Source organism: Aristolochia californica, unplaced genomic scaffold (assembly GCF_029961685.1).
Source record: "Aristolochia californica isolate CCGP_79_NKW_82.1479 unplaced genomic scaffold, dmAriCali1.0.hap1 SCAF_2, whole genome shotgun sequence".
NCBI lineage: Eukaryota > Viridiplantae > Streptophyta > Magnoliopsida > Piperales > Aristolochiaceae > Aristolochia > Aristolochia californica.
Genome location: NW_027181881.1, coordinates 8,646,921 through 8,663,151, shown reverse-complemented (window position 1 = coordinate 8,663,151; position 16,231 = coordinate 8,646,921). Strand labels below are relative to the sequence as shown.

The following is a 16,231-nucleotide window of genomic DNA, read 5'->3' as shown; positions in this document are numbered from 1 at the left end:
AGAAGAAACCAAGGAAAAGGAAGAAGAGGAAAAGACAAAGAGGTGTATGGAAAAATTTGAGCGAAGTGGAAGAAGCTTGAATGCTCTATCCCATGCCTTGATGTTGTATTTATAGTTGTGGGAATGTGTTTATAATAACTAAAATGCCCTCAGGGCTACATGATTCAGAAGAAAAAAGACGTAAGAGGACATACACCAACTTTCATAATTATAATTCTCTACCATCTTTATGAAATTTCTCCTTATTTACTAGCCATGCCACCCCTACACATGTGAGTGTCTTTTAACACTAACCTTGCTCTATCTGTCACCTCTTCCTCGAAAATCCTTCTCAGTCGCCTCTCATTCCCTCCTGCCTAGTGTCTCCATCGCAGTCATCGTTCAACACTGTTTGGTTGGCATTGCATTGCAAGGTAAAGCTGTTTAATCAAACTTTTACCTTATCAATTTATTGGTTTATTTTTTATTTATTCAAAGCTCTTAGAATAATTTTAGTATTGAATAGTATGAAATGGATTCCAGAAAACTCAATTCTTTGATTTGAATAGCCAAGTCAGGTCTCTGCTTATTCATTCCCCTCTTTTTGTTTCTTGGTATGAGAATAGAATCCCATTAATTTAATTTGAGTAGCCAAGTTTCAATTTATTTTATGGTGATTCATTGCCAACAAGCTGTTTTAATATGAATTTCTTGGAATCCTATGTTTTTGTTTACAACCATTTTGTGTTGATAAATTAAAAATCTTTTGAATGTTGTTCTTGATTTCTATCTTCTTCGTGTTAAATGATAGGTTTTTGTTGGTTAACTTGATATTCTTTCTATTGAATCATCTAGAGTCTATTGCAATTGGCTCATTAGCAAAATAAACTGGAAAATTTAGTGAGGAAATGCTAATGCCTTCATAAACTATTCTTTTCCAAGGATTCTAAAAAGTATTAGATACATAAAAGGATTTCCATTGATATCTAATAACTTAAGATTCTTTCTACCCTAACATTAAACCTACAAGACAAAAATACCTCTTCCTACTGTGCTTGTATGCGTATGTGCTTGAGTGATAAAGGGACAAACTAGACGAGCATGTTGAGAAGAGAGCACCAAAATGTCTCTTAAATTCCAACAAGAAAATAATCCAAATGATGACAATAAAACCAACCAATCATGTTGCTAAAGAATTGATGCTACTAAAATGAGGGAAAACAAATCATATTCTGCAAAATAATTTTTTTAGGTTTCCAATACAAAATTTGACAATAAGAGCCTTGAAATACCTCTGTTTGTTGAGGAGATCTCTTAATCCCATTGTTATGGTAGTTTCCTACCTTAAAAATATACAGGAAAGAGTTGACTGAAAGAGTTAGAATGGTATATATTATTTGGACTAATGTCTTGTGCTAACAAATGAAGTACTAACTTTTTCTCATATGAGAGATAGCATGTGATTCATCAAAGTTTTTCTCTATGAACCACACAAGCATGTAGTTGCATTAGCAGATGCCTACTTCTTTCCACCTTTCCACCTTTCCATCCATCACTACTTCCAAAGACAAAAGTTGGGCTTACTATTCCTAGTAAACTTCCTCCAAGGCGTGCAAGGCTAGTCTACTACACACGATCAAATCAGGCTAGTATGTGGCTTGTTGAACTATCTAAAGTACATGCAACCACAAGAGATGGTCATCATGTGGGAAAGGCTATGTTCTCAGAACTTATCTCAAATGTTCAGCCTCCAATGGTATTCCCTCTATCTTGTTGCATATATGAATCACTTTTATATTCACCAATTACACAACTTCAAAGTGTCATTATAGGGATTGAGTGAGAATAGTGTTCATCATTTTGAAGCATCCTTTCTAGTCTTGGTTCATCAATATATAAGTACATATGTCATTATGTACAGGTATAAGAGTCTCTTGGAAGGTGGAGTTACAAATCTGCTTATGTAGGTATTATGAAGAAGAAATTAACCAGATGCTTAGTGTCCATCTTGATCTTGCTTCAAGTTCACTGTTTTTTAAGCTTCTCGCGGTTGATATACTATTGATGTAAATGCAGTTTTCTATGTACTTCTGGTATGTTTGTAGAAGCCTTTATTCTCTTTAAAATTGGAAATAAGCTTTGTTGTTGTAAAAAAAATTGGATATATACTTTGCGATCATATGTGTTCTTGATTCAATTCATTTTGGTCTAGTTCTTTTGAAATAGGAATGGCTTAGCCTTTTATTTTGCTCTATCTATCTTTAGGACGTTGTTCAACATGCTGAATGTGAGGTTGTTGAGAAGGACTATCCTCCATTTAAAGAAGCAATGAAGATGAAAATGTGGATCTTGTCATGGTAGATGCCTAGTAGGTAGTCCTTATCTGATCAGACATTTCTCAAAACTTAAAAACAATTGTGTTTAGAAACTGATAAAGGAAGGTTCTCACTACTTGATGCTTAACTTTCTAAAATCCCTTGGTGTTTTTTCTTTGGGTATGTTGGCTATCACAGTGAAGCTGAAGCTCCAAGTCGTAGACTTGCTAAACCCCTCATTTTTTGCCTAACTGAGAGTGACAGCCCTATGGAAAAATGGTTATGTTAGTCATGTTGAAGGGATCTTTGTTCTTGCTGACATGCAAAATATGATAGTGGTTGATTTAGAAGATCGTAATTTGGTTCTCCTACCTCCAATAGACCCACTAAGAAACTATACTCCTAGTGAATCTGGAGGAGTGTTGATTGCAGTGACGTAAAACCCTTGCATATTATTCAGCCAGAAGGTTAAATTTTTTGTGTTAGTGGGCAACTGAAGGTTTAGGCATTGAGATTTAAATTTAGAACTTATTTATATAGTATTGTGAAGTTTGAAATGATTCAATGTATGTGACAACAATGGAATTTTTGAATTGGCTTCAATCCTAGAGAGGGGCTTGTGATATATTCTATTGTATATGTTGATGGTAGTCGTGGTTGAAGGCTTGTTGCCCAAAGTTTGAGTTTTGTTGTGATTGTTGTGCCCTATGGAGACCAAATGAGCCAACACTACCGAAAGAATACATTTGATGTCGGGGAGAGATTGGGAAAAAACACGCATTCTCTTAAGAAGGTCAAATTACTTGTCATTTGATGCCTAGTCTGGGGATGTTGTGATTCTCATATTTTAGTTTAGTTGCATTTTTCTGATTGGATTTATTTATGCAGGGTTTTGATTGTTTAGGCTACATCAAATATTTTGATGCCCATTTTGAAAACTTCATTGGAGGAGTCGAGACAATTGAAAACTATGTTTACTTGCATGAAGAAGATCATGGAGTACTCTGGAAGCATCAAGATTGGAGGATTGGTTTGGTTGAAGTGTGAAGGTCTAGACGTCTTTCAGTATCTTTTATATGCACTATTGTGAACTATGAGTATGGGTTCTATTGCCATTTCTATTAGGCAAATCCTCATGATGTTAGATTAGTTTTTTTATTGGATTTTATTACTTAGTGTTTGTTCATTCATCAACTACTTCTACTAAATCCTTTGTTATATATTTCTCTCTTTTCTTATTTCAGGATGGTAAAATTGAGCCGAAGTTGAACTGACTAGATTATGAGCTTAGGAGTATTATAGCCTGGGGAATCAAGGAAATATGGAACTAATATTGTTCCAAGGCTTTATGTACTTATCCATCAACACTTATTTGTTACTCGTATGGATATGGTGATTGATCAGAAGCCTGTTGAAACATTTAATCAGGTGTGTCTGGTGAGTTTACTGTATATTTTCATATGTTAATCATGAGTGTATGAGAAACTTAAGCGTATTATTTTGCAGAATATGATTTTTTCCCTCATTTTTGTATCATCGATTCTTTGGTGACATGATTGATAGGTTTTACTGTCATCATTTGGTCTATTCTCTTGTTGGAATTTAAAAGACGTTTTGGAGCTCTCTTCTTCTCTATATGCCAATCTAGTTTGTCCCCTCTATGACTCATGGAAATTCACATACATGCACTAGTAGGAAGATGTATTTTTTGGGTTGTGGGGTTATTGTTAGGGCTTTATACTCCTATAATTTGTGGTACTTAATTTTTTCACAAGTATATGATGCTATTGCAGCTGCTAGAGATGATTATTTTCTTTGCAAGTGTCTTGAAGTGTTATTGTATATATAACTGGCTGCCTTGACTTGTATACTAGTTGTATTATTTCCATACTATTGAGAAAACTTTGTGGCCGAATGGTATGACACCATATGACACCAGGCAATTGGAGATCTGGGTTCAAATCCTAGTTGAGTCACAGTGTATTGAAATATTTTAATTTTCGTGGACAACCATTTGGTGATATTGGTTTGAGCTTTCAATCGCATATTTTTTCTTTACTTATTGTTTCTTGTGTTTTTGCTATTGGCCTCCAAGAGCAGTTTTTTGTAAGGATTTTGACACAAATGACTTCTAAGACTAGCTTAGAAGCAAATTGGAATCTATCTATCTTGTTGATTTCTGCTTTCTATAGCTTTGTGGGAATTTGGACCAATGGTTACATCTAAATGAATTGGTTCAATGATTGGGTGAAGGGTGATAAAAAGTATGGACATTTTGAGAGCATCACTCATATCATTTCAAATTCAGATTTTTGAAAGCCATGATATAGACATAGAAACTGATGACTAAGAGAAATGCTTGAGAGCTGGCTATTTGTTGTTTAAAGTATTATTGTTCTAAGTGTGTTGATTGTAAATAATTGTATGTTGCATAACTTTGCTTACTATGGTACAAAAATTTGACTTGCTAGCACAAGGCAATCCAAGATGGAAGATACCACAGACGATGACATCTTGCTTTTGATGGCCACCTCATCTACCAGCATAGCAGAATATCAACTTAAGAGAGCAACGGAAAGCTAATAGTTGGGGGCATAGGAGATATCTGCAAATTCATGGCAATAGGAGGTGCAATAGATAACTCCAAATTAGTCTCATCCATATTCATTGACAAGCTCTTGGTTGCTTCATTAGTGCAATCAGAAAAGGACTTCTCCATTCTACACGTTAAAGAAGATGTTTCATCACATTGGCCGAATGATAGTGGTCCAATCAAGACTGCACATGAGTGCTTGGCTCTTGCCTATCATTTTGCATAAGAAAAAAAGGACAAAATATCAAGAATAGTAAAAAATAATACACAACATGTAGGTGAACTTACCAAACATGCACTTACATTGTAAATTCACACATAGTTCCAATATCACTTGATTTACAATGTCCATTGTCTTTGTTGGTTATTTGTTAATCATGGATATGTCTATATTTATTTAGATCTCAAGACACCTTATCATGCAATATATTTTGTAAGAAACCCTAAACATATAGATAAACACCAATATGCATTCTCCACATAAGATCAAATAAATTTAACGACTTTGCTGGGAATTGAACCCAAATTCTCTAGTTAAATTGATGCCTATCCATTAGGCCACACAGTCTTCAATGGCTTTTAAGTCTTCCATTACAAAATTCATGGATTGCCCAATAGCTAAACAAAATGCAGGTGGAAGGATTGGGTTCAAATGGTCTTGCATTTTAAAAGCATACAGATAATTGTACTTTGGAGGTGATTTCATACTACACTAATCTTTTAGAAATTCAACCACACAATCTAGTTTTGGGTCCATAAGGAATGCCACATGCAAATTTTATTTTAGATCATGTCACAAATCTCAGCCGTGTTTATGATCATGCTTATCTAACCCATCTTAAGGTAGAATTTTAGATAAAGCATGTGCCTTCTCACAGTCTCATTGGCACTTGCAGTTCTATTGTTAACAAGTACTTGTGCCGCAAGTCAACGTAACAATTATATGAGCAAGGAAATTCCTTCTTTTGTATTACTCTTCATACCTAAAACTTGCAATTTCTATTGATAAAAAATGTGGTGTTTAATAGAAACCAAAATGTGGAGTCTAAAAAATTACTTTTTCCAAAAAAAAAAAAAAAACTAACAAGTTGATTGTTGTGTTTATATTCGGAATGGAACATGTTTTCTTCCAACTTGGTTGGTAGAAGTTCTCCAAGATCTTTGGTTGAGGCAAAATGGTACCACTTCGAATGCAAAGTTTTAGAGACACAAATGAAAATTCCCAATAACTTAGACATTGGAGACACCATATTTTAATGGATTAGGTATAACACAAAATGGTGCTCCCCCAAACAATAAGTTATAAAAAAATTGATCAAAATGATAGAAAATCAAGTTGTGTGTTTTTTAATATGAAAGAGAGAAACATACAATGAGAAGAGTAGTCATCAACGGTGCAATTTCTGCAATGATAGACATTGACAATGCAATAAGCAATGACAAAGAATTACTCCGCCATCAAGATTTAGGATGCAACTTCAAACTACCATTCAAATTCCTTGCAACTCCAATAATCACCGTGAGTACATAATCTTGAAAGTGGGCTGCTCTTGCATGATACACACATAGCATTCCAACATGGAAGAATTGTTTTATGCTGAAATTCAAGCAGAAGCTTATGATTTAGAACAAACACTGATTAGCATGCCTTGATTGGTATGTCTTGAAGAAAAAGAAAAACATAAAGGATAAAATTTCAAAAACACTTAGTACCAATACTTTTAAGGCCTTGAATATGTTATGCCTTTTTTCTTTTGGGTGAGAATGTCTATATAAAAAATAGAAAAAAAAAACTCAAGTGAAAGTGAAACAATTCAAGTTGGCTAGTAGACACAACAAAATGCTTCTAAGAATGGAGATAAGCAAACTAGAGACAATAAAATTAACTTTACATAAGTACATAAGAAAGTCAATGCTTTGGAACCTGCAACTTGCCTAGCCTTTGCAACCTTGCTGAAAGCACCATTGAGCCAATTGCTTCCCATAGTAATATACCTGTAGACAACCATACAAACCAGGAAGCACCTTAGAAAAGATATTGTTTTGAATTTACTTAGATTTACTTTTTGTTTGATCAAAAGTTTCAATTTCTTGAGTAAAAAAGATTTAATTTCTTCCTAACTACGGGTATAAGGTAGAAACTTTACAGAACTGAGTTCTATTCTATTTGAAGAATTAGAAGGACTTTTGGAGCAAACAAACTTGCCTACTGACTTTAATGAACGACTGAATCTATATGTGACAAACTTGCCTATTTACATTAATTTCACATCAAAATTCAAATATTTGGGCACTAAATATTTCATAATGTGAACATAAAGAAAAAAAATCCGATCATTTTAAGATAAAAAATACACTATCAAGCATAAACACATGCTTTTTTTAGGTAAAACTAATCTAAAAGAATATTACATAAATTCTACATGTACTAGATATCAATTTGATAGACAAAAAAACTAATAACTAAAGAAATATTAGAAAGGAATCAACATTCTTCAAGTTTTACAACCATCCCCACTTTAGAGATACTATAACCAGATTGAAGGTGGAAATAGATAGGCAAAATAAAAAAAAAATCTTGAGAGTTGGACATTTGGCCATAGTAGGTTAATATTTCCCTAGTCTCTACCAATCCCAAAGATAAAAAAAAACCCTCACCTCCCTTCAAAGCAACCAACAAAGCATATGGAAACCCAAAAACTAGATATTGTCCTTCAGATGAATTTCTTGCACAACTATTATGTAAACCTTTAAATAATATAAGATGTTGATTTCATGTGATTAAATTGATCAAGTAGATTGGAAGTCACTTTTTGATATTGTAACTGAAGGTTGTGCCTTACATAGAAGGGGTTACCCTATGCTACCCAATAGGAGATAGGTGCTTGAGAGACCTATGAGGACTTCAAAGTCAATCATTGGAAAGTCATTTTATTTTAGTTTATGTGAAATGAACTTTTACTAATGGTGAAATTCTAAAACTCATGCATCCTTGAAAACAATAATTTAGTGGTCATATGAATCCATCAGAAGAGCATAAATGAGTTCTTTTGCAACTCAAAATCTTGCTAAGTTAACTAACAGATGATGAGAGTCCTGAGAGGGGCATTTGAGAATTTCACCGATTTTGACATAAATTCCAAAAACATATTTGTCCAACATGTAGTTCTATGGTTAATAATTCTTTTTACAATTGTTCATATGAATCCATCAGAAGAGCATAAATGTGAGTTCTTTTGAAACTCAAAATCTTGCTAAATTCACTAACAGATAATGAGAGTCCTGGGCATTTGAGAATTTCACTGATTTTGACATAAATTCCTAAAACATATTTGTTCAACATGTAGTTCTATGGTTAATAATTCTTTTTACAACTGTTCAATATACTTGGAGAAAATGATGGTAACTAAAGTAGAAAAAAACGAATCCTAGAATCAAAATATTAAGGAGAAATAACATAGAGGGCACAAATAAATATCAAGCTATATCATATAGAGGTTGGCCATGACTTCATTCTAGACAAATTTACAACAAGAGATTTCTTGTTGTTGTCTTCTCTTCCAATTAACACTCAAAAATCTTTACTATATATAGGCGCATTAAGCGATTCTTAGAGGCCGCTACGTCACCCATATTGGCTGAGACGTCTCTCGTATAGGCCACCACGCCCATTACTATCCCCAAATGCCAAATTGTTCAACAGAAAGCAGATAAACACAACATTAAACAAATCATTTATAAGTTATTTACATAATCAGCCACTGCAAATAAAAAATATTAAAACATTCTAAAACGCCCAAAATCAATAGATTTCAAACTTGAGAGAGTGGAAGAAGAAAGAAGAGGTGGCTGTAGAACCTCTTCATCAACTACCGTGAGCAGATCTGGCGATGATGATGTAGATCCGGCAAGAAAGATGCCAGAAGATCAATGAACAAGGTCAAAGTCAGAGACAACCGAGAGATTGGTGGAGAGTGCTTGGAGTCGGAAATGGAGGACTCTAATGAAGAAATGCTCGATTGAGGATAAAAAGAGGGAGGAGATTGGAATATGGGGAGAAGAGTCATCATGTAGGCTCCCATGCCACGCCCGACCCGCGCTGTGCCCTTTTGAAGTTTTATTGAATCATAATGATTTTTTATAATTAAGCTTATTTATAAACTAAAAAGGATTATTTAATTCTTTAAATTATTACATAATTTAGTTCTGTATATTTTAATTTTAAAATTAATTTAATTTCTCTCTTAAGTTGACAGCAAAGAAACACAGTGGCCTGTTAGATTACAGCTCAACGAATACAGAAAGGAGAAAAAGGAGAATACTGCTTGGAATCTGCAAATCCAGGAAAACCTTTACCAAGAACACATTTTTTGTATGCAATAATTAGTTAGGTTAAAAATATAAATCAAAAGAAAGTAGTGATCAGTTTGCTTTCTTTCTGTCAGGATCTGCAGCAGCAGAGAGAATCGAATTCTGTCGATGACAGAAACAAAAAAGAAACGGAATCAGTAACAACAAAACGGCACAGTACATCCTTCTATTGGAAAATTTAAATAATTTGAAATAGAAGAACCAGAAAGAGAAAAATGAGAAAGAAGAGAAAGGATTAATCAACAGATGAAGAAAGACAGTTCTTCTCGGCTGAATGGTAGACAGTCCTCTGCCACAAGATCATATCATTAGTTCCTCATGCCACCCAGAAACAAACGCACTGACTTCTTCGAAACGCCCTCGGTCACCCCTCGCGACTAAGCATCTGACCCTGAGACTACATCATCATCATCGTCCCCGACAATAGGAACAAAGATCAGGGAGAAGAGGGAGGACAGGGAGGAAAGGGAGGAGAGGATTATCACCCGTAGATGGAGGACGGAAGCCTTGAGAAGAGGAAAACACCTTTGGGAGAACAACGTCTACTCGAGGAAGATGGGTTTCTCAAATTATGTCGGGCCCGATGTTTTTCCAGTTTATTCGTTTTCCGGTCTCTCTTGGTTGGAAAATATTGGGTGGAAAATTATTCAATTTTTCGGATAAGAATTTCCATTAGATATATATTCCCTGGAAAATAATTGAATTTGTGAAACCTTATATCATGTAAAGCAAATGATAAAAAAATAGAATTTAATTATTTATATAATTTATATATTTTGGTATTCTTACAGAAGCGGAATCCGGCGAATAAATGCGGCATGAATGTCGGAAAGGAACTCGGGACGATCGGATTTGGTGGAAGAGATACCATTGGCGATGCGCCACGTAGAATTGTGCGATTCCGCAAAAACGGGCGTGAAATGAGGCGCCATTCCGATTTACGAACACAAATTCTGAAAGCCTGTGCTTCAAGGGGGAATCTCAAATTATCAAATCTCCTTTTTTGTCTTTTTTCTTTTTTTTTAATCCTACAGATCTATTTTCAAGACAGGTACGAAATTGCTAAACCAAATGAAGTACAGACATATCCTTGGCAGCCCAATCGGATCACATGCGGACGAAGTAAAAACCAAGAAAACGGCCATTTCTGCACTCGGAAGTGAGCGTTCCCACTCGCCGTGCCGGTGGTGTATGTGGAGGAGAAGACATCTTCTGCCAGACTGATAAAGACTGTACCAGAGAGCAAATGCATGCCAGCCGCTTCCTGTTACCAGAACCGGGTAAGTCGTATTTGTGGTGAGGAAGAACTCGAGTCCTCTTTCGGCCTTCCCCACGTTTGTCACCGTTTGTTTTCCGGCACCGCGTTAAGGGTACTGGTTCCTGCACATCTGTGTGACTGTTTACTCGGCGAAAGATGACAACGTCGAGGGAGACTTTTTCAACTGTTTATCTTTATCTTTTGATTTTTCTCTTATAATATTTGATCATAATAAGCAAACCGAATTACAGATGCAGAATAAGGTTTTGTGACGTTTATCTGTGATTATTAATTCTGTAAAAAGTAAGAAAATCTTGGTTTTTTATGTTTAATTATCTCTCACATGTTTTGGTAGAAAGCAACAGCTCCTAATTAGTTCACTTTAATTTTCTTCCTTTTTGACGCCGCTGCTTTGTTGGCTTCAAATTCGATGCCTTGATTCGCTCCTTTGAATTCCTTTTTCTGGTCCTAAAGCCTGAATCACCATCAACTCTTCAGAAGAGGTGTTTTCTGTAGGAGCTGACGGGGAAGGTGCTACTTACATCTGCTGCTAGCTGTGTAAGCTATTTCTTTCCTGTTTTTTTCCCTGTAAGATGATGCTTTTCTCTTCTGTAATCTTCCGCCAACCACAAGCCAACTTCATTATCTGCGAGTCTTTGGCTTCGCAGACACGGATTTGACCATCTGATTTCTCTCTCCGCACGCCACCTACCACAACGGATAAACACCCTGTAATCCTTCGGGTCATTCGCCCATCGTTCTCGACTATTTCTTCTGGTTCAAGGTCTGCTCTCCAATAAAACCCACCTTTCTTCGAGCTTCTGAACGGTTGACGGTTCCCTCTGAGAGAGGTAGAAGTCCATTTCCTCTGTATCTCGTCTGGGAGTTCCTGTCGTTATTTAATACAAAGTAACAAGCACAGAGATGGTACATCACTACCGTCTTAACCAGCTTCGGAAGGGCGATGTGGAAGAGACACAAGATTCCGAGGCTCAAGCGCTTCTGACTGATTGCGGCAAAAAAACAAGACCCAGGCTCCTCCCTCTGCTATTGCTTTTCTCCCTCATCTCCTGCAGCCTCGTCTTCCTTCCTTGTTTCTCCAACCTTCCCTTCTTCTGTAAGTAACCTCTTTCTCTCCCCTCGATCAGTATCGCTTTAGTACTTTATTCTCTCTCTTTCGCTCTTTTTTCATGCACCTTTTGATTTTGGGTATTTTCTTCTCTGTCCACAGATTTCGGGAGCGAGTCCCCGTTGCTCACAGACAAGCAAAACCCTCTACCATGCTCTGATGCCGATGCCTCAGATTGCATCTACTGCGACAGAACAGGTTACCGCTCAGATATCTGTTACATGAGAGGTGATGTAAGGACTCACTCCCCTTCTGCATCCGTTCTGCTCTACTCTTGGAATGTGACTGCCTCGATGAGCCTGGAGAAAATCAAGCCTTACACCAGAAAATGGGAGATGAGTGTCATGGACACCATTGATGAGCTCCGTCTCGTAAGGAAGAGCTCCACTGGAGACGCTCAAGATTCCTGCCAAACCAATCACACCGTTCCAGCAATCTTCTTCTCAACCGGCGGTTACACCGGTAACGTGTATCACGAATTCAACGACGGGCTTATTCCCCTTTATATTACTTCCAAGAAGTTCAACAGACAGGTGGTGTTCGTCATACTGGAGTACCACAACTGGTGGATGACCAAGTACGGCGACATCCTCTCCCGTCTCTCCGACTATCCACCGATCGATTTCTCCGGGGATAAGTCTACCCATTGCTTCCAGGAAGCCATCGTAGGTCTCCAAATCCACGACGAGCTGTCCATCGATCCCGCTCTAATACCTGACAGCCAGACAAACATTCAAGATTTTCGGAGGTTACTGGATGAAGCATACAGGCCAAGAATCAGATCGCTGATCCAAGAAGAAGAGCAGCAGCAGGTGGCACAGGAACAACGACAAGTGCAGCCACTGGAAGTGAAACAAATAGAGAGAACTAGGAAGCCGAAGCTAGTGATTCTGTCAAGAAACGGGTCCCGTGCCATTACGAACGAAGGCGAGTTGGTGAAACTGGCAGAGGAGGTGGGTTTCGAGGTCCAGGTGCTGCAGCCGGACCGAACGACGGAGCTGGCCAAGATTTACCGAGCACTGAACGGAAGCCAAGTGATGATAGGTGTCCACGGAGCGGCGATGACCCATTTTCTGTTCATGCGGCCGAGGACGGTGTTCATACAGGTGGTGCCACTGGGGACGGAGTGGGCGGCGGAAGCCTACTACGGCGAGCCGGCTGTGAAGATGGGTCTGAAGTACATGAGCTATAAGATAGGGCCCAAAGAGAGTTCATTGTATACACGGTACAGGAAGGATGACCCAGTCTTGACGGAGCCCATGAGGGTGAATAAGAAAGGTTGGGAAGTCACGAAGAGCCTTTACTTGGACGGTCAGACCGTCAACTTGGATCTTTCAAGATTTAAGAAAAGGCTGCTACGCGTTTATACCTACTGTAATTACCAGACAAATACAGCCATGTGAATTCTCATCTGTTTTTGTGCTCTACTTGTGGAAGTGGAGTAGTGCTTTTGTGTAAATAAAAAAATTGCCATTCCAACATTTCAAAAGAAAATAAAAATTAATTTGTTTGTACTACCTAGAATCACATTTTTACATCCTCACAATAATCAATAAATGAAACCTTTCAATTGTATGAGCCTTATGACCCTTGTCTTTACTAGAGAGCTTCTTTTTTTTTTTTTTTTTTTTCTAGAGCTCAATTTTAATGGCTAAATTTTTAAGAATTTAACCTATGTAGGCAGAACATAAGTACTGTCTTCTCATACTTATATCTTGAGATCTAGGATGTGAAGGGACACCTTAAGATATGGTTGGAAAGATGGATGAGTAAGGAATGAAAAATATAGGTTTGTGGGGATTGGATATGGGGAAGTGCGTGAAATAGGCGTTTTCTAACTATTCTTTGGAATGACTCAAGGGACTACTCAAAATGACATTAAAGAACTTTCTAGAATGATCAAAATTACCTAGATACTTTCAGATTTAATAGGAAGTGACATAAGTAAATCTCATTGATTGATGCTGTTACAACTTAGGATTCCATGATGTATGAACAAAGTAGAAGAGGATTAAGGGGTGAGAAGAAGAACAAGAGTTGTGGAGAGAAGGTTGAGGGGAAGAGGAAGAGTGACAAATTTGGAGAAGGAGAAAGATGCTAGAGAATGAGGGTTGAGTTCAATGCAATAAACCCTCCCCCTTAACCTTTATTTATAGATGTCAAGAGTACATAAATTATAAGTATACCCTTAACCTTAGAGAGAGTAAAGAAAAGACAAAGGTCATAAGATATTTGCAACAATGCCACTTAAGCTAGTCTATGACTTTCAACACTCACCCTCAAGTTGTGTTAAGTTGTGGAACCTAATTAACGCCTTATACTGAGTCGGTACGCGGATTGACCGTGGGGGGTGGAAGGGGATGGGGAGCTCCAGCCAGATCCAAGATATATTGACTGCTATTTTATTAAGGATAGTTTGGGGATTTCACACTTGTGATCCAGTTGTCCTAATTTTCTCTTTATATTTGGAAGCACCGTGGTTAGGGTTTCATCATCCGTTGTGAGATCATAGAGAAGAATCATCAATTGCGACTGAGAGTGGTTAGAGAAATGATTTCTCTTGTAAACTATTTCATCATTATAGTGGAATTGCAGTAGTGGAAGACATGACGTAGTCTCACCTTGAGGCAAACCAGTATAAATCTTGTGTCTTTCTTCGTGCTCGTTTTCCCTCTTCTGCATTTATTATTATTGCTCTCACTACTTTAGAATTAGGGAGTCTAATTCCTAACAAGTGGTAACAGAGATCTGGTTCGTGATTGAGAGCAATGGCTGGCCAAGAAGGATCAATACTAGGAATCAACTAGTTTGATGATATGGATTTTTTCTTATGGAGGATGCAGATTGCAGATTATCTATACAGTAAAAAGTTGCACTCAGCACTTCTGGATATGAAACCAGAAGGCATGAAAGACGATGAGTGGAATCTCCTTGATCGATATGTGTTGGGAGTAGTTCAATTGACACTGTCGAAGAACTTCACTCATAATGTGGCGTCGAAGAAAACCACAATGGGGATGAAAAAGATTCTGTCGGATATGTCTGAGAAGCCTTCCGCAAATAATAAGGTACATCTAATGAAAAAATATTTCAATTTAAAGATGACAAAAAATACATCAGTGGCAACGTATTGGAATGAATTTAGCATGATTGTCAATCAATTGACCTCGGTTCAAATTAAATTTGACAATGAGGTTCGTGCTTTAATTCTTTTGGCGTCTCTACCAAATTGTTGGGAGCCTATGAGGGCTGCCATCAATAATTCTGTCAGCAACATGAAGTTGATCTTTAATGATGTTCGGGATACCATTCTTGTTAAGGAGGTTCGTAGAAAGGATTCCAGAGAATCATTGACATCTAATTCTGCCCTAAGTGTCGATGCTAGGGGTAGGAACTTCAAGAGGAATTCCAACAAGGGTAACAATAAATGGAAGTTAAGGAATGTGGAATGTTGGAATTGTGGCAAGTGTGGTCACATAAATAAGAACTTCAGAGCACCGAAGAAGGATGTAAAGAAAAACGATATTGCAAATGCGGTGACTGAAGAAGTACAAAATGCTTTACTCTTGTCGGTTGAGAGCCCTATTGACTCTTGGGTGTTAGATTTAAGAGCTTCTTTTCACACCACTATGCATCGTGAGATCATGGAGAATTATGTTGTTGGAGATCATGGGAAGGTGTCTCTTGTTGATGGAGAACCTTTGGATATTGTCAATATTGGTAATGTCAGTTTGAGGATGTCAAACGGGTTAGTGTGGAAAATTCACAAGGTGAGACATGTACCAAAATTGTTGCGTAATCTGATCTCAATAGGGTAGCCTGATTGATGGAAGTCATAATGTGACTTTTAATGGTGCTGTCTGGAAAGTCACTATGGGAGCCATCGTGTTGCACGAGAAGTTAAAACTAGAACTCTTTACCTCACTTCCAGTTGCAGAGGCACGGTGTTGTGGACTCAATAGCACACCGAGTCACACAACGAAGAAGACAACAACAACTCACTCAATAGGATTTAATTCTTATATTTATTTGAGTAGGATTTATTTCTTATATTTTTTTAAGTAGGAGTTATTTCTAATTACTTTATATGTAAGGGCATTATGGGAAATTATTGTAACCCTAACCCTAAAACTCCTTGACATGACCTATTTAAGGGAAATGTTTGAATGAAATAGGTAAACTTTGAGATTTTAGAATAACCTAGTCTAAACAGGTTGAGATCACCTCTTGATCTCGAGTTTAAGGTTTACACCCTCCATTGCCATCCATCTTCACCCAAAATCATCCCTCATCATCTATACTAAGAAAAGGAGCTTCCTGCCCCTTTTCCGAGCCCAAAGAGAGGATCTTCTCTCATCACCAGCGTCAACAAGAAGTTGGGTTCCATTCCCTCTTGACGAGTAGCAAAAGAGGAATACTTCTGGTTCTTTCATGTGAAGGGTTATAGCAAATCTTCTTGCTGGGAATTCATCACGAAAATAGAGCAAGGACAACCATCAATGTGAGCCAAGGCTGCCCCACCAAGCTAGGTCTGCAAGTCCTAGAACGAGCTGCATCAATTCAGGGTTGAAACCCTGATTAACGTG

General features: G+C 37.3%; 1 protein-coding gene and 1 pseudogene across 2 annotated transcripts; both read left to right on the top strand.

Annotated features, from left to right (window-relative positions):
• The first annotated feature begins 1,424 nt into the window (after window positions 1–1,424).
• LOC137954851 (amine oxidase [copper-containing] zeta, peroxisomal-like) lies at window positions 1,425–4,610 on the top strand (annotated as a pseudogene).
• A 5,731-nt stretch (window positions 4,611–10,341) lies between these two features.
• LOC137955969 (xylan glycosyltransferase MUCI21) lies at window positions 10,342–13,158 on the top strand. Of its 2 annotated transcripts, XM_068803218.1 has the most exons (4): window positions 10,342–10,538; window positions 10,991–11,074; window positions 11,185–11,633; window positions 11,748–13,158. In XM_068803218.1, the coding sequence occupies exons 3-4, from the start codon at window positions 11,441–11,443 to the stop codon at window positions 13,046–13,048; spliced, it is 1,494 nt and encodes a 497-aa protein (XP_068659319.1). In that variant the 5' UTR covers window positions 10,342–10,538; window positions 10,991–11,074; window positions 11,185–11,440; the 3' UTR covers window positions 13,049–13,158. The 2 variants fall into 2 exon arrangements, with proteins under 2 accessions (XP_068659319.1, XP_068659318.1); XM_068803217.1 differs by having other exon boundaries at window positions 10,991–11,633.
• The last annotated feature ends 3,073 nt before the right edge of the window (window positions 13,159–16,231 follow it).